The sequence below is a fragment of the Plectropomus leopardus genome, chromosome 16 (assembly GCF_026936395.1).
Source record: "Plectropomus leopardus strain MGB_pleo_1.0 chromosome 16, ASM2693639v1, whole genome shotgun sequence".
Classification (NCBI taxonomy): Eukaryota; Metazoa; Chordata; class Actinopteri; order Perciformes; family Serranidae; genus Plectropomus; species Plectropomus leopardus.
The window spans coordinates 10,742,491-10,770,407 of record NC_142191.1 but is presented as its reverse complement, the minus strand read 5'-3'; the positions used below and the strand labels follow the sequence as shown (position 1 = coordinate 10,770,407).

Below are 27,917 nucleotides of genomic sequence, written 5' to 3'. Positions count from 1 at the left end.
AGCAAACTGATGGGCTGCTCAAACAATGTGGATCTGAACAGGTCTTATGGGACCTGGAGAGACTCAAATGCAGATTAGCATAACTCCATATGCTCTGGGCTTCCTCGTATGCTGCATCTGTATTTGTTTTTTTAGGATTAACAAAACGTCAAACTAGCCCCGGGGGGCTTCAGTGAAACCCTACAAGTTATTAGTCTTAATCCACTTTGAGGCTCTCGATAGTCAATACACTCGCATAAAGGAAGCAACCATTGTTTTTGTGACCTAATATATTGATAAATATGGTAACAAATGGTAGTTCTGCAAATATCGCCTGGTTCAATCCTGTCTTAAGGCTATAAATTGTGCATTTAAAATCATAATTTGACCAAGAATTAAAGCTCGAATATAGGGTTAGGCAATATGGCTTGAAATAATATTGTGATATTTTTAGGCTATATCATGATACATGCTATATCTCAATAGTTTGAAATCTCCTCTAAACTTCTGTAGACTACTAAAATACCAAAATATTAAATGAACTACAGTTACAATCAAGTCAAGTATCTACTGTCATATAATAAAGTTAAATAAAATACTACTATAATTTATTTTTAAAAAAGTACTATTATTAAAAAGTAAAATAAAGTACTGCTATGGTAAAGGTGATTAAAGTACTGTTATACTAAAGGTAAATAAAGTACTGTTATACTAAAGGTAAATAAAGCACTGTTATGGTAAAGGTAAAAAAAGGTACTGTTATAATACTGTTATGGTAAAGGTAAGTGAAGAACTGTTATTATAAAGGTCAAAAGAAACTATTAAATAAAGTACTGTTATGGCAAAGGTTAATAAAGTACTGTTTAAGTTACATTAAGTACAACAAAGAAGTTAAAGTATTGTTATTATAAAGTGAAATCAATTACTGCCATGATGAAGTTTAATAAAATACTGTTATAATGAAGTAAAAAAAAGTCTTTTTATAATTAATTAAATCAAAACGGAAGCACTAGTGCTTTTATTTTGAAGCACCCAGCGTGCCTCGAGCTGAAGTTTTGATGTTTTTGCTGTAAACTTTATGCTTCTGGTTAAAAGTTATTGCGTGTGTGCTTGTGTGCATGCCAACCCTAATGCTGAAGTGAGTCTGATGCCAGTGACTTACAAAAAGATGTAACAATTTATACTCAGTGTTTGCGATACACATCCTTCGTGGAGCAGGCAGAGAAACATAAGTATATTCGATATACTGCACTTCCCTACTTGAGTATAACATGAATTGCTGCATATTCTGCTGAATATATTCCCTCTAAAAACGACAGATTCAGAGGGCTCACACAGTCAGGAAGCACATGGTGGAGGCTAAACGACGACGCAGGTGTTCAAACGGACTACAAAGTTTTCCGCCACCTCAGACCTCGACTAGAAAGAACCTCAACTTCTAACAAGGGGAAGAGACCCTTCAGGTGAGGCGCCATTAAACAAAACTTTCCAACTTCCCAGAGAAAATCTATACTCCCTGTTACTGCACAATGGCATCCTCTCTGCTTGGGAGAGTGGAGATGGGGCTTAGAGCTGACAGCGCCAAACAACATGTAACTGGGATTTGGGAAGATGGCTGGGGGCCACTTTAGAACTGCCTGTGAAATTACTCTCAAGAGAGGGAGAGGAGGGAAAAAAGAGAGGAGAGTGACTGAGAGAGAAACATCTCCTTCATCAGGGGAAGTGGCTGGAACTTGGTCTGTGGTTCGTACTCACTGCCTGGGGAACTCCATTAGACCCTGATCCGACTGGATATACACACACGCACGCACGCACGCGCACGCATCGACACACACACAAACACACATGTACAGTAGGGATATAATCCTACAGATCCAGTCAGCATTACCTGCAGCCCTGGAGATTTTTGTTGAGGGCAACATGTTACTAAGAAACAACTCGGCAGTAATGTTTGAGATCTTCTTTCTCTATTTCCGGGTGTGTAATTTTCTCTGGCCTGTTGTTATCAGTCACCATGTCCATAAATGCAATGTATGGGATGATATGAAAATTTTATGTCGTGATTATCCTGGCCAAATAATTGCAATTTACAATATTATCCTGACAATCATCAATTGTGCTTAAAATTTTTAAAAAGGCACCAAAAATATACTGAATTCCCTTTACCTTACATTTTTGTAAAGGGCCAAATATTTTTAATTGCATCACAGATAGGATGCTCATCTTTTTTTTTAGTGAAAAAGGTGAACATTTAGTGAAAATCAAACCAAAAGCCAGGCTTTGCAGCTTTTTGAGATGACATATCTTTCCAATAGCAAAAAAAATGCTAATGCTTGATAGAAATCCTTTGCATTTGCATTTGTGGGAGCATGGTGTGCCAGCTGTTTTCGCAGAGTCTCTTTTATTGTGGTTGCCTAGTAGTCTTTTTGGGTGCTACAGGTAATCGATATTCACCATGATAATTTTATTGGGGGTGTTATCGCGATCTGCAATAAATTTGTATATTGTCCTATCTTCAGTGATTGCCAACTCAGAGGGTGATCTATTTTCAAAATGACTTATTCTGAAAAAGGTAAAATGCAGTTAAGTTGCCTTGTGTGTTCACAAGACATAAAAAAGACAAACTCTTAAACATATAGTACATAGTAAAGTTAGTAAAATGTGCTCATGTTGTAAGATAAAAATGCCACTGTGGTTTAGCTTTTTATTTTCTAGCTTTAAAGAGATTTTTTTTAATTTATTGAACATAATGTATTTCACTATTTAATTGCTAAACAGTTTGAAGAGCAAAGGGTAGCTCCTATAGTGGCACATAAACTTTTTAAAAAAGGGATTTGTTTGAAACTGAAAAACCAACAGCTCAGGAAAAGAATAGAAAAAGGGTATAATTTATAAAAATCAGTTTACAACTGGACTAGAGAAGAATTGAAAAAGGCATTCCCAGGCTGTAACACCGTGGGGTTGAGGAGTGGAGGGTTGGAGAACACACCTATATCCAGTCGTGTCTACTCCTCCTCCTCCTCCACCTCCTCCTCCTCCTCCCGGACCCAGAACCCCAGGAAAAGGATGCGCTCAGTGCACTGTGTGCAGTTCTGAGATAAGGCTCCTTCGGCAGAGGAGCGGCCTGGCTGGCTATCGGGCCCTTCCTGCTCCGCTCTCTCCCCTGGCGGGGGCTGGGGCTGGGCAGGGAACACAGGGAGGGCCCGCTGAGGGTCCCAGAGAAAAGGAGAGGGTGGGAAGACATTCAACAGGCCGCCTCCTTCAAGACACTCCAGTTCTATCTCCCCCTGCTAATGTAGCCGATGGAAAGCCAACGGTAAGACATGTGCCAAGGTGCCAAGATACCGAGGCCAACATATTCAGGAGGAGAGTCAATCAAGCCAGCAGAGGGCTGGGTGGAAAAGGTTCAGTGATTGCATGTGAAACTTTGTTGATCCAACAAGATCAGCAGAGAAATTTGATTTGATTTGACCACTGAATACATCCAAAAACCTTTACAGAGCAGGTAAAGCTACTTTTTTTTCTTATTTCTGAAGAGAATAAAATACAAGATTCAGCACTTTCACGGATGTCCTCACAAGTTTTTTTCTTTAGCCCTGAGTCTTTGCACATACTGAGGGAAATCTTAATCTTTCCCTGACACTGTTTAGCTTCAGAGTGCAGAATTAACCAAATATCGCCCTTTTGTGGTTTCCTAAACCCCCTGAAGTTATCTCAACATTACCAGGAGCAGCTGTGTGTGAGAATGCAAGTGTCTGAATCACATTGATCCCACTGAGCAATTTAACATTGAAAAGACATTTAATACATGTTTATTATACATCTATTTGTCTTTTGGCATTTAGATCTAGGTCATTCAAGGTTGAAAAGTGAAAGTTAGTGGACGTCTAGTCTGAGCCTGAAGAGTAAACAGAATCTGTGTACATGACAAAACAAACATTCATAATGTAAACATGCAGGTATGCAGTACTTTTGTGTTTGTGGTTTTTAGATATTTTTAAGATATTTAATGATTATTTTAGAATATGGTCTATAATTGAGTTATATGCAGCCAATAAATCCTGGTCTATAACAAGGCTTGGAGATTAAGCTAAGCTTGGAGACGATGTTTAAATGACGTCTGCTGCTCAGTGTGAAACAGACTTTATCCTGCCAGCTCCCTGGTACAAAGTCTGTGTAATGTCCAATCGGGCCCATGTGTGAACAGAGCAGATAACTGTCCAGAGAATTCACAGTGAACAAGTTCACATGTTGATGACTTTTCTATCATGCTGCTTGCCAAAATGAGAGGGAAATAAACGCTGGTCAAGAATTACAGTCGAGATTCAAAAGCTTCTTGTGGTAAAAGGCGATACCAAAATTGTCAGACAAATTCATGAGACAGTAAGAGACACTGTTTTTGACCAAATTACCAACCGGCTACGTGGCGGCAGTGTCATCCCATCCAAAGTGCCACTCCTATCTTAGAGCAAGCGGAGTATTTCCAGTCAGGGTGAATGCTTCTGACATTGACAATCTCCTGTTGTGTTTTGTGTCTGAAAGCAGCGCTTCTCAAATAAACTAGTCACAAGTTCTTTTTTTTCTCAGCAGCATTTAAGGGAGTATGAGTCAAGGGGCTGATAACTGATCCGCTGATCTGGACAAAGATGATGAGATCGATGGACGAGAGGAGCGGCTGCTGCAGGGTTTTAAAGTCAGCACAATCAACGATTAAGTTTCACTTTAACTGTGCCTTAAGTTCCTCTGCTCCGTCTGTGCCCAAAGTACTCTCTGCACTCTGAGACTTTTGCACCAGTTTCTGACACTCACAGTCAGGGCGGATGACAATTTATTCGTAACTTTTCAACTGGCTGCAGTGGCATTGTGTCATTACAGAGTGGCCTGTGTGTAGCCACAGACTGTATAAGCGAATAGATGTAGCTACTGTGATGTCATCTATCGGTGTGCCATTTTGAAGCCTCAAGTTTGGAATTTTGGTTGTCGCTGCCAGTTGTTTGGGATCAAGAAGCAAACGCAGTTGGACGAGAAGTTGGAGCTGTGCAGGAGCGAGGGGTATATCTGACTCACAGACTGTGGTGATGCCTCACAGCCTGTCACTCAAGCAGCCCTGCCCTTAAAAATCTGTAAATTTAAGCCTTGAGAAAATGTAAACACGTGATTTATATAAAAATTGACCCCTTGTACAGTTATCATGAATGTTGAAATTAGCTATAGAGACTAAAAATGTTTTTGTACCAGGCTGTAAACATGTTTATTTCAGCTGTTAAGTTTAACATTGGGGTCTGTGGGAATTTCCTCTGTGTTGGAGCCAGCCTCAAGAGGCCACTCAGGAACTGCACTTTTTGGCACTTAGGCACTGGCTTCATTTTTCAGCCTCTGAGGCTGCCGCTTGTGTGTAGCCAAAGGTCTCTGAAATGCATTGACTGGTCCTTGTCTTGAGTCTCTGGATCTGCACATGACATGTCTAAAAATGTTTATGTGCCTGATTAAAGGCAAACTAAAGCATAGCAAATGTCTCGGCAATAAACACTTGCTGGTTACAGCTTTTCAAATTCTTTTCTCAGTTTCAAATTACATTATATATCTTTGTACTTTTTCAACTGTTGGACAAAACAACTGAGTTGTCTTTTTTTTTTTAATAGACTACATGATTTATTGCAGCTCTGATTCCTGGCATTACCACTTTAGCAATTAATAATCATAGTCCTTCCTATATTTCTTGTGAACATAGAGGTCATGCAGTTTTGTAACAAAGCATTGGTATTTTGGTCACTCTGTTTCCCTGATGCAATAATAACACCAGAGAATGAGGTTGCTTTTTTTTTTAAAAAAAAAAAAAAAAAGGTGTAAACTGGGGCATGCAACTCTGACAGTCGTAGGTTTTCATGCATAACTCAACTGTAAAAGTTGCTTTTTTTTGGTCAACTACTAAAGTACAAAGAACCTTAAATATTTAATTCATTAACATTTTATATAAAAACCAGGCAATGACCCCGACAAGATGAAAAGGCAGTGTTAGGTCTTGTTGACAGTATTTTTTTAATTGAGCATTTTTTGGCTGCTCCACAACAAACAGTAACGAGGTCAGCCTTCCCACTACCAACCCTTAAAGTCCCTCAAGTTGAAGGTATGAGGTTTGAAAATAACAGAGATCATGAAACATAGTGTGTTTCCATCATGAAAAATCTACACTTTATGCAGTTTTGTGCAAAACTGGACTGAAATGTGGAGGTTTACTTGTATTAAAAGTTATCAAAACAAATAAATATGTCTTACTAATACTTACTAACCTTTCCAAAAGGTATAAAGTCGCCTTCTGGCTCACGTTAATTAGAATTTGACAAAGTTGCAGTCGCCCATTTATTTTCTTTAAAAACTGCCTGTTTGCATTACTTGCCGTTTCTTTTTTTCAATAATTTCCAGCCAATATTGGTTGGGTCTGTAATTGCATGAGTGTGCCCTCATTGTCCTGCCACAATAATAAATTTGGCGATACTCAAGGTCTATGGATCAGGCCCTGATTAGCCAGCTGTCTCTCCCTGATGAGCACACAAGTCCAGCAGCCCATCCTTCATGAGCCTGATGTGGGCGGACAGAAAAACATGTGGATACCTTATTTCGTGGTAAATAAGTAAACCCTTCGCTTGACCATCGATATTTTTTAAGCACTGTCACTGCCTCCTCATGTTTGGATTCCTTTCCTGCTAAAATTATACAACAAAGTTAAAAACAATAAAACGATGTACCCTAAGTAGATAAAACGCCACACACGGAAGCGTCCACAAAGCAATACTTTTGCTAAAGGCGTACTTTCTGTATGTAGTTAAGACAAAACAGAAAAAAAATGGGGTTTGAAAAATTGCACTTTGTGCCCGGTGCAAGAACGTTTATCATAAGAAACAAATGAAGACAACATTATGCATGCGGCATGACTGCCCTGTGCTTGTTCAACATTGCAAACGCTTGCCGACAATGCCCCCCTCAAGAGCACAGGGTCCCCCCACCCCGACCCCAGAGAGGGAAGATACAGTGATTATTTTCCCCAGATGTGATTTATTAGATTAAAGAGTCAGTGATTAAACGGTAGTCGGCGGCTGTAAACAGCCGAGAGGGCTGGAAATCTTTGGGCGGTTAGCTTCACCAGGCAGTAATTACCCCAGCCCCATGTATTCTAGCTTAGGCCCGTAACTAAGAGACGGACGCCCTCTTTTTCTTTTTTGTCCTGCGCTAATCTTTAAGTGTCAGCAAGCTGGCATGGCCAGGAGGGAGCAGTCCGTAAAACTGCCAGGGAGGTAGGTGGTAAATGTGTGTGTGTGTCTTTGCAGCAGGGGGTGGAGTGGGAGGGGTGGGTCGCTTGGCGGGTCTTGATATTTTCAGCGGTAGGAGCAAAAGGGCCTGTCAACAAACATGCTCAAGAAAGGGAGAGCTTTTGCTTGAGGCAATTAGATGTTATCTGAGAATGAATTAGAGCTCTTCAGCTTCACAATGAGCCCGGCACCCTGCATGAGTGCACCGGCCCATTCAAACTGCCACAACGCACGTTTACACCGGCCTCCCCTTTCAACAGATCAATTCTGAGGTTGATGGACAACTGAGCCAAAAAGAAAATCTCTGCTTTGGCGCCACATTTCTATTTATACTGTCACTTATACAATGAAGCAGTAAGTAAAGAATAATCCTGTTAGTGTAGACCGACAGGACAGACTCCTAACACTTTAAAGAATGTAAGCCAACGATAACACTACATAAGACAGAAATGCAGCTTTTTAATGAGAGACTGAACTTTATGGATCAGAGAAGGTGGATGGCTGAAGTGTGACTTTTTTTTTTTTTTTTAAATCTTGATCCTCCACAAAGCTACAAATATTTTTCCTTGACCTTTCCTGAGCGACTAGGGGGAAAATGCCTCGCCCTCCAACACATATATGCCCATATTTTTCCAAACTGACATCAAATGTAGTCAGTATTAAAGTGAATGCAATGAGCAAGCAGTGTGGGAGAAAGTCATCACCAATGCAAACAGCTAACCTCTTATGAACAATGAAAAACCTTTAAAAAACGATGAATTGAAGGACCTTTGGAAATGTGAAAATTCCATGACAACTCTGGCTATGACAAATTGTGAGATTTTGGCGATTTTTACATTAAACATGCCTTTTAAACCCACAAGCAGGTTCAGGTAGTATTTAGAATAAACATTATAAATACAAAATACAACAATTTAAAGTTGTTTGCCTCTTCGCTAAACCAAAAAAACCCAAGCCATTAGCCCCTCCCCAGTGCTTTAAAAAAAAAGCATAAATAACACAGACATTCCCCAAGTTTATGCCCTAATGATGAAAGTCAACATGTATAGAAATAAAGGCTTTAACCCTTTGAAAACTGGAAAAACATCACTTTTCTTGTTCTATTTTCAGATGCCTTTCACAATTATTTAAACCTAAAGCAAATCGGTGTGATTTCTTAAAAAACGTGAAAATGATCAACTTAGTAAGAAATGATCAACAAAATGCAACAAATAAGGAAAATGCTCACAATTACATATTTAAAAGTCTGTTTCAGAATCACTATATTTTACATGACTATAGCAATTAAAGATATATGAATGGAACCATTTTATGCCTTTAAAACAGCCCACTTTCTCGTTCACAGGCCCGAGCGGCAACCAGTGAAACCCATTCCACAGTTAAAAAACATTCCTGTACCGAAAAATCTTTCTGCCTCTGCGCCGTCAGCAAAGTTTCAGCACTCGACTCCGCCCATCGGCTCCCTGGCGCCTTGCCGACGCATCTGCCAAACGCTCGAGCCCCCAACCTCGCGCCGCCCCTGCCCCATATTCCTTATGATGGTGGTGTCGGGGGAGCCCCCGCTGACGTGCGATCCTTCATGTGGACGACGCGTGGGCAGGAAATACTTGCAACAGGTGCCACCCGATGAGGCCTGAACCTCGAGCCCTTTGTGCCTGAGCAGGAGTGGGAGTGGGAGAGGCCACGGGGTCATGCTGACCTGAGATCAGGGTGAGGCGTACCGACTGTCTGACTGGAGGGTTCAGACGGCAAAACAGGCCTTGCACCAAATTATACTCGACCATTTTTCTTCTCTGACATTTTAAGGAGTAAAGAACTAATGAAGAGGTTGATTCAAGAAATATAATGTTTCTAATGTCGTATCCGTCTACTGGAAACTTAATTCAACATAAATATGATGTCATGTCTTTTGAGGGTGAGTCATTAAGCTGAAAATTTAATTACGATGGTTGCACTGAGCTAAAATAAAACTATATATATTATGGAAAAATAAGTGAAAAAAATTAAATCTATTTTTTTACAACAATGAAAAAAAGAATTTCAATAATATAATTTTGTCATCAGAGATTGTTAAAAAAATAGTTTTAAAAATAAGAAAAACAACAACAACAAAAAGCTTTAAATGTGTGAAAAAAAGAACATAAAACCAAAAATTTGTCTTTTTCAAAACACACACACCCTGAAAGAAACATAGAGGCAAATGTAGGTGGAAAAATAAAACTATGGCTTGTTTCCACCTTTCATCTGAGCTGGCGGCTTTAAAAAATGACTAACTTTTGTTGATGTATGAATCGGCGGGGAGTCTATTTATCAGCAGGCCCTCTGCGGTCGCCCGCCTGGGTCCCTCAAGTCACAAGCCGCGTCGCTCCCCTTTGACTGATTAATTAGCCAATCAGAGGACATTTTTCACTGGGCGGCAGAATGGTTTATTTCAGCTAATGCCGGGCTTTCGAGCTGAGGCCCGTTGGAGCCTCGTCGGCTCTTTCGGCCTGCCTGAGTGGCCGGGCAGAGGGGCAAGGGAGATAAATCAAGCTGGGCTGGCCCTCCATGCGGCTCCCCTAACTAAACCCCCTGAGGAGGGCACGGTGGTGGAGAAGGAGGAGGAAGCAGAGGGGGACGCAGGACGGCCAGGGGCACTGCTCGCCCGCCGATAAGCACGGGGAGCACAGGGCTGCCAAAGTGCCTTCATTTAGAAGTGGCCGGGGCTTTTTGATATCTCGGCAGAGAGAGCCTGTCGTTTGTCATGCCGTGAGTAATTGTGTTGAGGGGCACAAGAGGAAGCAGGAGACGGAGGGGGCTTGCGAGCGTGGGATGGGTGATGGATAACAGAGAGCCGTGTAGATGGACAGGTGCTCCAACACAACTTGATAACCCTCACTGGTCAGAGAGAGTAAATAATGGTTTTAAGCAGACGTTTTCAGGTGGCTGCACGGTAAGGTGGAATGAGGTTGTGGGTGAAATAGTGGTCATCTGTTTATCTGGTTGATAATGGTTTGTGTTCAACAAATGCTTGTCGGAAATGTGGAAATTATTTGTTTTTGACTGAGGTCAAAGTTAGTGGTGGTGTTGGACTGGATTCAATTTTTTCATTTTTCTTTTTACATACATGAAAGGGCAGGATATTACGGACACCTCTCAATATAATGCAGTCCTGACGAACTAAACCACCATGAACTATGACCTTGATGTTAAAATATTTAAATGTATTACAACATCTATGCAGGGGTGCACATTTCATTTCAATATCAATGGGGAGACACATATGAAACGGGGGGGGGGCTGGGGGTCCTCCTCCAAAAAGTTTATAGCATCACTTTATTTCCTGTGTTGTAGTGAATTCTTAAGCACCGATTGATGCATTTTCAGCATCAATTTATGGTGTAAATACCTGTAATTTTGCAAAAGTTTTCTACTACTTTAATGTTTTTATGCCTGATAGGCAACATAAAAATTGACTTTATGGCAGAACAGTTGAATGGGACTGCATTAGATTTTACAGATGTACCTAAAAAAGTTAAAATTAAGTGTACGTGTGTTAGAATTTTAAAACTTTAGTACACACTCTTTCATTTATAACTAGTGCTGGGTAATGATAATGGACCTAAATATATTTTAAATACTTTAGCATCGCTGACACCTACATCCATGCTTAGGCCTGTTCAATTCTTTTTTGATGAGATATCTGATGATGATGAAATTATCAAAACGTTCTTGATTAATGCTTTTTTAAGCCCACTGAGGGTCAGACATGGACTTTTTGTTTCTATATCATCTAATTGGTGTGCTGTGGTCTTAAATGTACTTGTCATGTCCTGTATGTGAGTGCATCTGTGGTTGACGAATATGAAAAACTCTCCTCTTACATTTTAGTTTTAACTCCAAAAAGACATTTTCATCTAGATAGATCATACATCAGGGCTCAACAATAAGAATTGCCCGACTGTCAGAGGCGAATCAAATGCTTTGGTTCAGCTAATGAATCTGGCAACTCGCTTTCCCAATGGGGCAAGCAAAAAAAAAATTTTTAAATTAAAAACATTTTTCCTGAGTTGATGATGGAATTAGCCAAAGAGTGAGCCATCTCTCTTCCTACTCATCTCTGATGAGAGCTGCACGTGCTCAGTAGTGATCAGGTCCTAACGAGAAAGTGGCAGCATGTAAAGACAACAGACTGTAAAAGTAATGGACTTAGCTTCAGTGACGTCACCCATTGATTTGTGGACTCCAGTTTTGAAGCCTCAAGTTCAGCATTTCGGCCATCACCAGCTTAGTTTTTTTGACCCTATCTGAGCAAGAGGCTGGCACCGTGAAGGAGTGAGGGGTGGATATGACTGAAGAGTCCAGGACACTATTGGCAGATAGCCTGTCCCTCAAGGCAACCCACCCTTAATTTTGCTTTGTGCGTCAATAATATGAAAACAGGTGAGTTACATAAAATATGTATATATAAAAAATATGGGAAGAATGCAATGAGCAACTTAAGAGGAAATTACCCCAAAATTTAAGAAAATAGTAAAAAAAAATTTAAAAAAATAAATAAACAAGGAAAATGACCCAAGTACTTAAAATAATTCTCATTTTGTAACACAATTTTAAATATACCAGTATGATGTGTATGTACTTTTTTTTGTAAAAAAAAAAAAAAAAGAACTCATTAGCCTTTTAAATATAATTTTCTAAATCTACTAATATCTAAAAATTAGTAGGACATGGCTTGGGTAACTTGTCCATTGACTTTTCACCCTTGTGTTCCGGAAAAACAAACCAATCCAAATGTTTGAATACTTGTGAAAGCCATGTAGATGCCACACAAGAAAAGCAATGCTGATCCAGGTTTCAAAGGCTTAAAACTTAAATTGTTTCTTTTTTTTTAAACCCACACTGCTCCACTGTCAGGATAGCAGGTGTGCACGACAAACAGAATTTAAAAGACAGCAGTTCAGGCGAAACAAATGAATGGATGGAACTTAGTGGCTACCTGTACACAGATATGAAGGGGTTGATAATCTGTCCCATGTGCTCATTTGGTCTTTTCAACACGTCCATTGCTGCGTTAAATGATCAGAGGCATGTGGGACAGCTGTCTGTGTGTGTGTGTGTGTGTGTGTGTGTGTGTGTGTGTGTGTGTGTGTGTGTCTGTCTGCGTTTCAGGGAGCGTTGTGAGCAGCGATAAGAGGCAAGCAGGAAGCACATCACTGCGGAGGAAGGAAAACCCCAGCAGTGGGGGACTGGTGGAAAGGGAGGCTGGAGAGACAGCAGTGGGTGGTGGGTGAAGTGCTGGAAGATTCACGTGGGCAGATCTGGAGGAGCCGTTCCAAATTTGGTCGGGTCTCCTGGCCTCACCTCGTCAGGATGGAGATATGTGATAATGCGACTGGCATCTGCCAATCAACTCCACCAGAAAAACCGAAGCACTGAATGTTGATATATTCACTACTCAGGAATACTTTAGGGTACTGAGATTATCGCACGTGTATGGAGTGCGTATTTGGTGGCGGACTACGGTAAGCACAGATCAGGGTGCGCTGAGGGTCACTGGCAGTGTCACAGACACACTCACAGGAGATCCTGCACAATGCCTAGAGCTTGATTGGTCCATCACCCTCTTTACCTCTTCCCAGCTACCTCAGATGTTGCTGGGCTTCAACACAAGGCCTCATGGGATGCCATTGTAATTGTGTTCAGTGTTTTCGATATGGTCAATGGTGTCCCTCCTGGCTGAAAAATAACAACCCATAACCAAACGATTAGGGAGGAAACGATGGTGTGTATTGCTTGCATTTCCAATGTTAATCAGCTGGGGAGCAGCAGCCATTGTGATGTTATGGCTCAGCACCTGCATGGGGAATAGGAAAGGTTTTTCTCGTGCAATTTATGGATTTTAAGATGCCAATTTCTTCAAGCCAAACGCTTGAGATAAACAGAGGAAGCCAGCAAGAGGCTTTTCTGTGTCTCCGAGTCCAAAAGCTACATTTGTCATTGTCCTTCTGGCTCTGTATGGAGTCAGCAGAACTTGTGACACCAAAGATACCAGTATATTAAATGAAGATTTATTAAGTCAAAACTAAAAAATGGAGAAGTTCTGTGTCTGATTGTGTCACTTCTCAGGTCTTTAAAATGATGATCCCACAGTTTTTGTTCATGCAAAACCAAGCCCCATCTGTTGGCATCTAAAAAACCACCTAAAAATGTTCTTACAAATCTCATCGGTGGAATTTTCATGATTTTAAATATTTAATACTTATTCAAAGGTTCGCTGTGCAGGATGTATGGAAATATGGTGGCAGAAATTGCATTCAATAAGAATGTGTTTTTATGAGTAGAATTAACCGAGACATTAAACACTAGCTCTAAATGGGACCATTTGCATTTTCGGGTGGTCCACCATAGTTAGCAGGAGACGAGCCAAGTAGTGTTGGCATAGAAGAAACACTGACTTCTAAAATGAAATAGCTTTATTCAGTGTTTTTACCGGTTCAAATCTCCTGGTCTGAGCTCTGCAGATAATTCAACTCCCAGTAAAAACCTCCTAAACAACGAACACTGAAGGAATCCTAACTGGGAGTTCACACTTGGCACATGAGAGAAATTCAAGCTGGTTGCAATCTGCAGTCCTCACTGTTAGATGCCACTAAATCCTACAAACCGCATCATGATTTTATACGCCAGTATTTTTAACAGAGTAAGACAGGTTATGAGTGATGTGATTTAATTATAGTCTATGTAAATTTACAATTAAATTCAGCTGAACCTTCGGTGCCCAGAAAGTTTCATTGTCAGACACTAATTTTTATGTTTAATTTCTGACAATAAAAACTCAAGTGCTGTTTTGTTACGCAAATGCAGCAAAGTTTAAATAAAAAGTAAAAAAATGGAGGAGCTGATAGTTTTCTTCTACCTGCTCCTTTTCAGTCATGGAATATGTATCAGAGTTTGAGTCTAAATCTGATTGTTGTGCATTAACATGACCGGAACAAATAAAAATTCAATTAAATTAAATGAAGAGCTAAAAACAGGACAAATTACCAATAAGGTTTTGTTTTTGATAAGTAAGCCAAAGGACCATACTGGGCCTAAAATGCAACTTGCTCCTGTCTGAGCCTGTAAGCTACGTTTAAAAGCACGAGAGCCAGCATAACGCCAAATGGCAAAGTGACGTTTGAAGTGACCAGCAACTGATGCCAAGAGCAAAAAGAGAACTTTTTTGCAAGCGTCATCATTCCAGATTTCTGCACAGCTCACCCCGATTTTGATTTGCCTTTAATAATGCCCGCTGGCGTTACAACTACCTGATGTGAGCGCTCCAAGACAGAGGAAGAGAAGAGGGGGAGTGCGGAGAGAGGAGCAGGGGGGTTAGAGTGCAAATCCCTTAACTGGATTTAGGTGCTCTTGCCGCCGTCCATGGCCTGTTGGCAGTGTTAAAGCTGCACACTGTGACATGGCTAATCTGAGGCCACAGGCTGCTCGGGAGCTGGGCCCTGTAGAAGAACAAGGATCACATGATGCTGCAGCGACTGATGGAGGCCATCAGCAGCAGTGGTCATCCTTAATTACCAACACAGAGGCAGATAAGCTGCAGCCACCTGGCCAGAGGTATGTCATCTCCTCCCTCAGTGCACACTTGACATTGAGGGGGTTACGAAAGATCACACACCTGCCCTCTCCGCTTAGAAAACTACTGTTTCACTGCAAAAAGCTATTTACACCTAGGATTAGGAATGTTTCTACAGATATTTTGTAAAATTACTTCTTAGAGGCAACAGGCATGATCACGCATGATTTCCTGTTTTAGATGTAATTACAGCACAAAGCAGGGACACATGAGTATTTCACCATTAATGTGTCCCTGCTTTGTGCTGTAATTACATCTAAAACAGGATAAATCTGTGCATCAGTACAAGAACGTAGAGTTCCTCCGATCATAAACTGACTGCTGACTGACGACTGACTGAAGACAGCAGAGCACACTTTATTATTTATCATGTGTCATGCTTTAATTGTATGAATTACATTCACGTTTAATATGCTGTTTATAGTTTGTTTTATATATTTTTGTTTTTCAGCATGCCTGTGTCTTATGTTGGATTTAATTTGATTTTGATGATTTTTTTGGGAAATATTTGGATAAGTAAAGATTGTTTTATGACGGACTGAAACCAAGTCAAATCAAATTTTATTTCCAAAGTTTAAAAAATGCAGGATTTTTTTTGTTTGGATTTTCAAAAAATGCTGTGTTTGCAGGTTAATCTTTTATTAAATTGAATGCTGCCTAAATTCAAAGTTATGACAGAAGAGGATTTTTTTTCATTGTGGATGTGGGAAATAATCTTGATGCTCCTTACCTGCTCTTGCTCTTGGTCAATGGCAGATCTTCCCCTCTTTCCAAAGATACAGTTAAGGTCTGTTTCACTTCGAGAGGACAGGTCCTTTCCTATAAGGAGAAAAATTAATAAATGTTCAATATCATACAGCAATTTACAACTCTGTTTAAAACTAAGCATGTTTTTTGGCTGGCACATTGAAATTAGACTAATTAATGGCACAACTGCAAAACAAAAAAAAATATTACTGTCAAAGACCAGTAGGACTTTACTGTAGCAAATGTACCAAAAACGTGACCAAAAAGATTTCATAGTCAAACCAAAAACATATACACACCCACTAAATAAATAAATATAAAACACAGACATCAAAGGGCAACAGTTTTACCTAGGCAACATGTAATGCTTGCAGTTGAAAGCATGTTTGTGTATCTGTGTATGTGTGCGCGCGCATGTGTGTGTGTGTGTGTGTGTTGGGGGGTTGAGGGTAGGGGGGAGGTGGTCTGAAGAAGGTTTGCGTGGTTTGCTTCTTTCTCCAGGGATAAAACGGCAAAGAAAAATAAACCGACGACGAGCTCTGCCACGCCACGCCTCCGGATTCCCATTTTCAAGCCGGGCCTCAAAGACTCCTGGAGCACAGTCGCTGTCTCAAGCCCGGGTCCTGTTCGTACAGCTGCATCCTCTTCCTTCAGCGGGGCTCTGATAACATTTGGTTATTTATTGCTTTTAAACCTCTATCTCCCCGACTCTTGGCTTTGAAAATCACAGCACATGCAGGTCTAAGAAGTAACACCAAGAAAGTATGTTGAAAATAAATGAGGAGGGGGAGGTGTGTGTGTGTGTGTGGGGGGGGGGGTTGTCACCTAGTGAACTCAGGTCAATCGTAAAATTATGCCCAATCTGACCTATGTGCTGTTTGGACGAGGAAGCACCCGTCAAAATTCTCAGGCTTTCAGGTGAAAGTGCAAATAACAACGTTCTGATAAAAAGGAGCTTAAATGGTAAAAGGTGGCTGAGTGTCATAACGCAGGATGAAGCATGTGCCCTGCTGTCGTGCGGTGGAAAGTGTTAGTGAATACATGCTGGTTTCCAAGGACACGGTTGAAATAGCAACAACTGTCAGTACAGATAACTAGTCAAACCAGACCAACAGACCACAGAGGCTCAACTGAGAAGTACAAACATCTGATGCAAATTACTAAAAAATAAGATTGATGGTGTACAGTCATATCAGTCATTTCAGTTTACAGACTCAAATTGGCTGAAATGATATTTGTTTCGTTAAAAGCCAAGAGACGGCGATAATACCAACCACACACAGCTGCGGATGGAGAGCTGTAGTTAAATTCTGCATCAACCACCCTCGCTGCTGGGACAGGTGATGGATGGAGGTAGCAATTAAAACTGGGTTACTGGTTTATGCTGTGGGCCGCAGACCTCAGCAGCAGAGATTTTGGTGCCTTTCCCTACAAACAAAGGCCATCAATCCTCAGCACAGGCTGTGAGGGAACCAGCCTTAACAGGACATCAATAAAAAAGCAGGAGAGAGTAAGGAGGCGGCCTGTGCTGAAGAGGAGATGTTTGGAAGATTTTGTGGCCACAACAGACACATTTTTACAGTTTTAATATCAGTTTGATAATTAATTTCTACATGGTTCCTGTAGTTTAAGGCAAGTTGAATTTGAGGCTTTTTCAATGCCGCTCTGAATGCCTAGGTGGCAATAAATCCTACACACTGGACCTTTGAATTTGCACTTCCCTCATGTCAAGGGAGTGACCGCTAGCTAAGATACAGTGCATCTTCTGCTCTGAGCATCCCAACCAGAAACTAAATATAAGTGTGGTTAGTTACGCTATCGTGATCTGTGAGACACTAATGTGAGAGGCATTCGTTAAATTATTATTTTTTTTTACTAGATGTTACTAATTATTTTGAGATTTTACAATGCAACGTCAGAAAAAATGATTGATTAAACACATTTTTAAGACATTTTAAAGATCAGTAGGAACCCTGATTTAAGAAGCAACACTTTGACTTTAGTAATCAGTTATAGACGAAGCAAATCATTAGGGGTGGGAGCCTCATGATACTCAAATCACAATATAATATTATTGCAATTTTAGACATTTCTGCGATATGCTAAGTACTGCTGTGACATACTGTATAGTGCATTTATGGTTAATTATTACATTTTTTCAACTTTATTATTATTATTATTGTCTGTGTTGATACAATATTGCCACGCATATTTTTCCACTACTGGATATGAAATCAGGTTTTTAAATGTTAAGTGGTTGACCTTTGTCTGCTCTCTGCACATCCATAACTATGAGAGTAGTACCTGACTTTTTCAACCTCTCGTGTAACAAGCTTAGCAACACTAAATCTATTACCAAGACTTAACTTGGCAACAGATTCGCAGGGAGGGGAGCCGGCATCGGAGCAGTCAGTGGAAGCATGCAAACAGGCGTGGCTGGTTATATGTTGCCAGGTAACCCTTTGGTTGCTCATGCCAATCCAAACCACAAATTGGACGCAATGAAGCGATGCCAACAGGAGATGACTACAAAAATAACAAATTTAGTAATGAAAAAAAAAAACTTTTTGTAGCTGTCTATTATCACTGTGAGAGGACTAAAATGTTTCCTTCCTAGAAATATGAATTTGACAGATTCATAGTAAAAGTGCCCCTTAAACTTTATGCCTGTCAGACCACTTTATGCAAACGGAGCACTCAACTCTCAAGTTTCCTATCAAGGTATGACTCGTTTATAGACAATCAAGCAGTGCCAGCGTCCCTTCTGTTGCATGACAACAGTTGCCGCTTCTTTAAAGTAGAAACAAGATAAAGTGGTGTTGTGTTGCCAAAGACAAGTTTACTGCCTACAGAGTGACAAACCAGCCCAAGATTGAATTCCTGTGAAAATATCCCCAAGTGAATTCCCCCTTAATTGCCTTCTCCTCCGCTTTCTGACAGTGTGAGAAAATAAAGATACTGAAAGAGAATAGATGTCAAATGTCTGCATGTAAAAAACAGCAGCAGTGCAAGGTACTACCTGCTCTTTAGCTTCCCCTGACTTTCACAAACAACTGGTGGTGATAATAGAAAGGATGTCCTCGAATGGATTAGAACTTAAAGTCCTGCGGGATCAGACTTTAATAGTTGACGACAGGTTGGGGTACAAGTGTATCCTAATGCAAAGACGATAACAGAGGCCCAAGTTCAGAGTCAACACTATTACTCAGTAATAAACAACAGACGAGCGGGGCTGTCACAATGACAAAAACACTTGAGCGAGGTATTGTTTTCAGTGCTTTTCTTGGGGTCAGTGAGGTTGTCTTAGGGGGGAGAGGTGGATATAGCTGTGAGGGTTCAGGTCAAAACTTAAGTGCAGCAATTTAATAAGCCTACAGTTGAGAGCTGCAACAATTAATCAATTAGTTGTCAACTAGTAAATTAATCTCCAGGTAATTCGATATGATCGAGTAATTTTTAAAGAAAAAAAGGCAAAATTTGCTGATACCATCTTCCTAAATGTGAATATTTTCTGTTTGTTATTACTCCTCTATGATGGTATACTGATTATCTTTGGACTGGGGACAAAACGAGACATTTGAGGACGTCATGTTTTGCTTTAGGAAACAATGATCGACATTCACATACAATTTTCTCACATCTTATAGACCAAACAACTAATCGATTAATCCAGAAAATAATAGGCAGATTAATAGTCAATGAAAATAAACATTAGTTGCATCCTGCCACTGTTTGGCCAATATTTTAACAACATTTGAAATAAACACACCTAGATAATATGTCCTGATTAGGAAAAAATATATTTAAAAAACTACAAAAATGTCTATGGAATAACATTCTCTAAACACTTACGTTGGTAACAAATCCAAAATTCCAAGAAGAATCAGTAAACGGTGCCGTGCTGTTACACTAAAGAATATATAAAAATACTTAGTTAAATAGAACTTATCAAAACGAGCGTCACAAAGGGTTTAAGAACATAACAAATAACAATAAAATATGAAGTATGGCTTGAATAACCAGGCAAGTGTAAAGAAAAAGGAGGAATAAACTTTAAAAAATGAATGATTTAAAATGCTAAACACCACGAGAAAATGTAAAAAAAAAATTAAAAGGAGAAACTATAAGAACACCTTTTGGTTAACATAAGTCTTCATAAGTGATTTAAAAAGATACTGATTTAGCAAGTTGAAGTTTCTAAGATTAATCGCTCAAAATCTGTTTGGACACTGTTTGGATACATTTTCATGGACAAAATTTCAAAACGTCTCTGTGACTTCAACAAGGTGTAATGAAATTTCTATGACCATTCACACGGTATAAAAGAACAATGTTCCATCTCAAAAATGCAGTGCAATTTAACAGTAGTAGTGAGGGTTACTTTGGGTTTTTAATGACCCCTTATGTTAAAATCATAACATTATTTTCTTTTGTTCAAAGCAGTTCCAGCTAGCTGGCATACATGGAGGGGGATACGGGACTTGAGGAAAAAAATTAAGAATCGTACGAGATGATAAACAAAATGTTTTCAAACACTGGCGCATATTAGAGCTACGTTACGTCTACATCTAGTCTACATAAAGTACATTTGCTGTTTATGTTGCATTTCATGGAAGGCTATCCTCTGCAGATTGCTGTACCAATTGATTCCAGTACATACAGCCAAATTCCATGACATCTCCAAAACTTTCAATGACTATTACTAATTCTGTGACTTTTCCAGGCCTGGAAAATAAGAGTGAAATTCCATGACTTTTGCAGGTTTTCCATGTAAAATTACATCATCAAACTGCTGCTGACTCCAGATATCGGACACCAACTGAGGCAAAGTGTCCTGCTGCACGAGTCAGAAGGTCTCAAATTGAGCAAAAATGTGCTGTTATAAGTTGTCTGCCTTCACTTAAGTATGTATAGAGACTGAGGGCAAAACGTGGTAAAATCTAGTGCATCTGATCCACCAGGGACAAACTCTTTTTTTGTCTCCTGCCAAATTAAGATCACAAAAACACTGTGAGACAGTCTGGGTGAGAGACTGAGGCCACATTTTATCTGGCGGGTCATCTAATGGGTCACGCGGCCCCTGGGAGGTGTTGTTTTTGGGGGCCCAGTAAATGGACATGCCAGATGCCCCAAACAGGAAACAGGAAGTTGCTATTGAATGACGTAGTTTATAAAAGGCTCTTCCAGGTGAGGCAAAAGTTAAGATATTTTCTTTTCCCATGTATGCTGACGTCATGAGGTACATCTGAACCAGATAACAAAAACCATTATAGATTAATCACTTTAACAGATGTTAAGATTTGATGAGCTTGCACTACTTACTATACAAAGACAGTCTTATTAAGACAGTGTGCTTGTAATCACTCAGCTATGCTCAAAGCTCGAGTGAAGCAGCTCAGCAGTAAAATATGGGCTTGTGGTTGTTCATTTTGGTCTCCAGTGGTCCTGAACACCAAATTCCTCCTCATGCCTATCAGTGTTCTGGCCTTGACCAGCAAATCTTGACTTCCTGACGTGTAAAGGAGTAATGAAAGTTGAAGGAAGAGTTATTAATAACCTCCCCTAGCATTGACCGGGCCAACTGACCCGGCACAGGCTGACAGAGCTCTGATCAGCATCTGAGGTCTGAGCCAAGTGCATAAGGCTCAACAAGGGGTTAAGGAGGCTTTCTGTCTGTCTGGGTGGATTGTCTTAAAGGGAGAAAACTAAAAAAAAGTGGAGAAACACACTGGGTTTGATGCAGGCAAAAAGAAAAAAATGTGCCGAGCTGAAATTATTGCACAGTTGCACCAAAACTGTTTTTTCTAAAACGCAGGTACACTTTAAGGCTAGAATTTTTCTCTGTGATAAACAGTTGATCCAGTTTGTTACATGACATTAGAGAAACAATTTAACAGGTAATCAATTAATGACTGTTAAGACTGAAAAAAGAAAACACTGTGCACACAGTTAGCATCATCCTGTGCTAAGTTTATGCTTTTGTTTTGATGCTGTAAAGACCTGTCAGCTGCAAAAAGACACACTCACCTTTAGTGAACTTCATGTAATGGACCCTCTTTTTGGAGGTCTTGGACTTCTCTTCTAAGCTGAATCCTTTTGGCTCCTCTGGTGGTGGAGACTCTACGGATAATATAGAAAATATAGAAAGTTAAGCATGTTCACGCGTAGTTATGAATTTAAGATGTTCAATTTTCTTGCACATCTTTGCCAACTTGGATAAAACTGCTTTCTACACATGCTTTGTTTCCCATAACAGTGACAATGAAGACACTGTGTGAAAGAAATTGTAAATGTTTTCTCTCCTAAATGTTGCACTGCAGCACCCTCTACTGTCCAACTGATGAACGAACCAACCAGAAAAAGCTGCATTTTGATTCAGCGAAGTCATATAGTTTCAAATGAAGCCACAGTGGTGAGGTAACCACTAAAAGTAAGTTTATGTCATGAATCAGCTCCGGATATTGCAGAGTTGTGTGAGTCATACAGTAAGTAACACATATGTAATGCATGGCCGTTTTCTGTTACCACCAACCGGTTAAAGAGAAATCAAAATGTAATCACAAATACATTTAAAAAATGCAATATCCTTTAGCCAGATTTAGTCAACATCTTATCAATAGCTACGTTTTTTTTTTACACAATCTAAAGACAACAACGTGCTTGAACACGCTGTGTGAGTTGTGGTGTTGCAAGTGGCAGTAAACTTTAAGGAACTTGTTTTTGGTTTCATACTCAAATCAATTAAAGACATTTTCTTGAAAGTCTCCCTCTGCTCAAAAATGTATTTTTCTTCTGTTTATGTCCAATAAAATGTCTGACCTTCACTAAACCGACCACTGTCAATGCAAAGATTGTCACTATGAGTGTTTTCATATTCCTCTACTGAGACCGGCGAAGTCTGCGTACCTGCCTAAAGTCTGAGTTTCAAGTTTACGCGAGGCATGCTACATTAAATACATCACTATTATAAAAGACAATCGCTGTCTTACACAGGAAACACATATCAACAGGGGAAAAGACTTGGACACAACAGCGGCTAAAAGAACCTGAATCCTGCAGCGCAGGTCATAAGTTATATAAAAATCTCAGCACATCTATCTGCAAATATTTATTAGAAATCTTGATTACCTAAAACAATGCGAACACAAATTGTAACAGATATTTACGTATATCTCACAACCTCTGTGTCAGTCATCTACATCTGCCGGTTGCTGATTTTAGTGATTCCTCATCTGAGTCAGGGTCTGACTGAAACATGTATGGCTGAATCTCTGATGTTTCCCCTAAAGTGAACGTTAGCCATCCTGAAACACACTGCTCTTTCACCAATCCACCATGCACTAACATGCATTCACACTGCGGTTTGTACATACCGGTGCTGCTGTTTTGACCATGGCAGTTGTTCAGTTGAGCAAGAAGCTCATTGAAATCATCTTGGTGGGCGATCCAGTTATCCTGTAAACACAGCAGATGTCAACATGACAGAACCGACAATAACCTCAAAAGTACTATGGCATATAAATATGTATGCGTACTCTCCTGGCTAAAGCTAATGCAGTTTAAGACAACAGTCCTGCCAAAAATCCATCTTTCATTAAGGTTATAATGTTTGCTTTTTTCCATTGAAACTGTTTTAGAGAGATATTGATTAAACTGTGTGGTTATTTAAAAGGATGAAATTAGGTATATATCATTTTGTCCGACCCATATATATGAATGAGAAAGTCTTAGTAGCAGAAACATCTCCCTGTATAATGTAATAGCATTACTATAGTGCTTTTTACATTGTCTTCTGAATTGTATAAGAAGACTGTCAATTAAATCCGTCCTGAAATGAAGGTAATTTAGCAACTGTAATATTTCTATGATGTGCTAATTACACATTCTCTCTAAATTTCTCATAGAAAATTCACTCAAAAAAAGGGTTCAAAAACACTGAGCAACATCATAATTGCACTCCAGTGTTAAATAAAAGTTTTCTTTAACGTGCTCACCTCATAGCTGGCAGTGGTTCCAAGACCGTAGTTGTTGTTTTTCACTTTTACTTTGATATGTTCAGTGGAGCCTTGCTCACTTCTGCCCAGGCCCTTAACACAAAATCAGAGGACACAACATGTGACACAGATGTTTTACTGACCATTTACTGACAAAATTCCACTATTGACCGTCTCACCTTGCCCTTGGACCAGCCCATCCGCTCCAGCATCTTCTGGCCGAATTTGGAGTCATCGTTACTCCAGGCGCTGTTCCTGGGGTCAACAGACCACTTCTGTTTCCTCCGGGCTGGAGAGAGAGGCAACGTCATTACATAACAGACCTCAAACAAAACATTACATTACCGAGCAGGGCAAGAGACTCACACTGAAAGGTGACTAGACCTTATGCACACAGACCTGTAGGTGTGCAGAATCGAGATAAGACAGACCATGCGGTTATGCATTACTGTTACACACAGTTCGATATCGGATGTAATTCTACGTTAGCCGTCTCAATTGCAATGTGCATTTTAGAATTTAACTTAAACACACACATTTTCAAACGCCATAGTATAATAGTCTTACCTGATCAATAAATCAGGTTTCAGCCCAAACGTTAATCAAGTTTATGAGATGTTGTGCATATGTAAACATGTGGGACAACTATAAACATTAAGCCTTAGGGCCCGCTTCAATAATACACACACTCGTGTGCCTCTGTACATAAAATGCGCTTTCCAAAATACAAAAAAACAAAAACATTGATATTATTTTCTACTTCATTTAGTTATTTTTTCATCAGTCCTACACATAAATATCAAATATTCATTAACTTTCAGAATTATGCCTTTAAGTCTGTTTTTTGTCATAATGCCACTATGTTTTTAGATGCACTAAACACACACACATACACAAATGAACTATTTTCAATATACTACATGCAAAATGGATATATTTCTTTTAATTTTGAATTACCACAGCCTAGGATATGTCACTGCTTTGCAGCAACATTGATTGTGAGAGTCCACCTAGTGCAGTGTTTTTTCTCCACATGCCAAATATGATTTTTAAAATGACATAATCTGGTGGAAAGCAGTAAACATTACAAATTGCAAGACAAAAGCCCAGAGTAACACTCAGAAATAATATATTGCATGTTTTATGTTTTGTTGCCTGTGGGATCAAAAATTGCAGTTTGAATGTATTTCAATGGCAACTTTTTTTTTTGCACTTTTTTTTTTCATGCACAGTATGAATGTTACAATTTAGTTTACAACGTGTGTTTTGGACATATTGTGGGAGTTGAGCTGGAAATTCCAAGATTAACCAAAACAAACAATCTTGCCCAAAACGTATGCCATGTACATGAAAACAGCCAAAATTATCAACAAAAAAAAGAGAAGAAGTATAAAAAGCGGGTTAAACGCACCAAACAGTCCCTAACAGTAAACGTGACAGAAATGACAGCGAAAGCGACGCTTTAGTTTGACTATGCTTAAAGATAACAACGTGCCACTGCTTACAAAGGGTTTATTAAAATGAGGGCACATATATAACATTATATGTTTGGTCAATGAGAACAAAACATTAAGCTAAAGAGAGCTAATGACAAGTTATTGCAGTTTAGGTGCAGAGTAACTTCAGAAAACACGTGTTTACACTGACTGGTGAAGTAATGCTAATGCTAATGCTAGCTACCCGAATAGTTTTAAAAAAATACAACAGTTTGAACATATTTGGAAGAAAGCCTCTTGGCGGTTGGTAGCAGTGTTGTTAGCGAACACAATATATAGAAATACATATTGTTACATTAAAGAGAAAAGTAAAAATATCCGTCAAAACTGTAGAAGAAATGTACTCACGCTCAGCAAGCATGGACATCCTGGGGTCCTTAAACAGCTTGACGAGAGTCGTGTAGGCTTCCCAGAGAATGCCTGAAGACAATATGTGCCCACGCTTGGGATTTGTTGTAAACATATCGTTAAACAAATATTAAATGTGGATAAAGCATATAAGTACGTTTCTAGTTTAATTAGTCTCTTATATAACTCCGGATATTATCGATATTTGTTAATAGTAGCCCTGCAAGTCATAGTCTTTGCCCACAGAGGGCGCTACAGCCACACAGCTGCGGCTTAAAACGTGCAACGTGTGCAGGGATTTCACTATAATGCATCCATGGTGCAGGGTCACTAAGGTTCATTGAACCCAAAACTACAGCCTAATAATATGTCTATAATAATAGAATGTCACATTGAAAGAAATTAAATTCAACAAAAAAGGTCACATGTTCTTCTAATTTCTATTAAAAAAACAAATATCACAACACACATTATCCTTAAAACTAGGATCAAATATTTTTTTTAAATTGCAGATTAAACACATTGAATTACTGCATGTTTTCCAAAATACTAGGCAAGCTGCATGGGTGCATTATAAGACAATTGACCCCTGGGTACAGATATGCAAAAGGTCAAAACACTTTTCAAGACAAGACAAGCAAACTGGTGATGTTGCCTCTTTTTATTGCTGTTCTGCATCTCTGTTTAGTAGTTTTGTGTATCTTTGTGGTTGTTTTGTCCATTTTGTAGTTATTTCTGTCATGTTATATGCTGTCCCTTTGCATCTCTTTGTGGTAATTTTGCATCTCTTTATAGTTGTTTTGTCTCTCTTTGAGGTCATTATTTGCCTTTTTTGTCGTTTTGTGTCTATGTATAGTCACTTTGCATCTTCTTCTGGTCATCTTGAGTTTATTCCTGGTTAGTACGTATTAATTTACACTTTGGGCCCCTATGCCTGTGCCCGGTTAGCTTGTTCAATAATCCATCCGTGACTATATGCAAATAAGAATATTGACTTGTGATCAGCTGATATCAGCCCAATAATTTATTCATCAAGCTCCACCCAAAATTACACTGTGATCTGTCAAACTAAAAAAAAAAAGTCTTATGTAACATGTTCTTGCCACAACACCTGCAGCTTATGTCATATTCGAACTGATGCATGTGATGCACTAACAAGATCAACAGCTTTTGGTTTCGTGCTCCTTCTTGCACTGACAGAGATATCACAACCACAAGCAATCATTAATACCTGAGTATAATGCAGAGAGCTGAGAAGCTGCTTCTAAATGATGGGAACAAAGTAGATGATGAGCATCACATGACTCCAAATAAGTTACTCATTGAAACATTATTCAGTTTTTGTTTTTGCTTCCTATGAAAACACTTGAAAGTGTAGCAAGAAGCACTTGAAGGCAGCAGCTTTAAACAGCAAACGGCTTTAGCTGAAATGTGGACCGACTGGATTCAACATGAATATTAAAGTTGTGTTGTGTAATTTGGACTCAACAGACAACATACTGACTTAATTTACCAAACGGTAACTCAGGCATGAGTAGAAAGCTTTAGCTACCACACAAAAGACTGCAATAATATCAGATCAGTGAACAGTGTTTTCCAGGATGTTACTGGGTTGTTGCTGTGGTCTCACTTGTAGTTCTGTGCATAAGCAGCATCTGTGGGTGCCCTGCCCCCTCCTCTCTTTATCCATGTTTTACCTAGATTTTTTTCTTTAGGGTCAGTCTCCTTTCTTTGTCTTTCCTTTCCTTTTTTTTCTTTATAAAGCCCTTTCTGTTTGAAAGACATGACAGTCCATCTTGTTCTCATTCTGAAGTCGTCAAATACCGTCACTTTTGCAGTGGTTTTGGAATAAGATCTTGACTCCAAAAGCCACCTTTCATATCTGTACGATAAGCTGCCAGATGGCCGGATGGCAGCAGCGTGATACAAGGGCAGCTTCAGTTGAGATTACAACCTGTCGTACGCAGATGATACGCTGCTGGACAGCGCCACGTACGTTCCAGTCTTTGTTGCCATGTGCTTTTGTTGCCCCAACATAACCACATGCTTTTGTTTCCTAGTCCTAACCATGTGCTTTGTTGACACTATGGCAATGCGGAACGTCAACAGCAGACGCAAAAGGATATCTAACATGCAGAATGTAGACACGGAAGTTGGCTGACAAATTGGCAATACGTGACAACTTGGGATAAGAGCGTGTTGGACAGTCTACATACTTAAGGTGTGTTTAGAGATTAATCCCAGCGTGGGGGTGGACTAAACCATTTTGTGCCATGCAGGGGGGTGAGAGGGGCCCAGAGAGCTTCAACTCTATTTTCATATACAAAGTTCAGTCTTTCAGGCAATTTAGTCAGTCAATTTTAATCTAACTGTGGCATTAATTACTTAGGAATCTAAAAAAAAAATGCAAACAAAACCAAACTTTTTATTCCTC

General features: G+C 39.6%; 1 protein-coding gene across 1 annotated transcript in view; it reads right to left on the bottom strand.

The window, feature by feature from the left end:
- The window catches only part of pinx1 (PIN2 (TERF1) interacting telomerase inhibitor 1), a 29,950-nt gene extending 4,418 nt beyond the window's left edge, over positions 1-25,532 (bottom strand). Inside the window, exons 1-6 of the mRNA XM_042503643.2 lie at positions 25,484-25,532; positions 23,819-23,928; positions 23,640-23,732; positions 23,019-23,100; positions 21,673-21,765; positions 15,629-15,717 (exon numbers count right to left, since the gene is read on the bottom strand). Coding sequence (XP_042359577.2) covers positions 15,629-15,717; positions 21,673-21,765; positions 23,019-23,100; positions 23,640-23,732; positions 23,819-23,928; positions 25,484-25,502 — 486 coding nt within the window. The 5' untranslated portion in view covers positions 25,503-25,532. The remainder of the gene's footprint in view (positions 1-15,628; positions 15,718-21,672; positions 21,766-23,018; positions 23,101-23,639; positions 23,733-23,818; positions 23,929-25,483) is intronic.
- Positions 25,533-27,917: the final 2,385 nt, after the last annotated feature.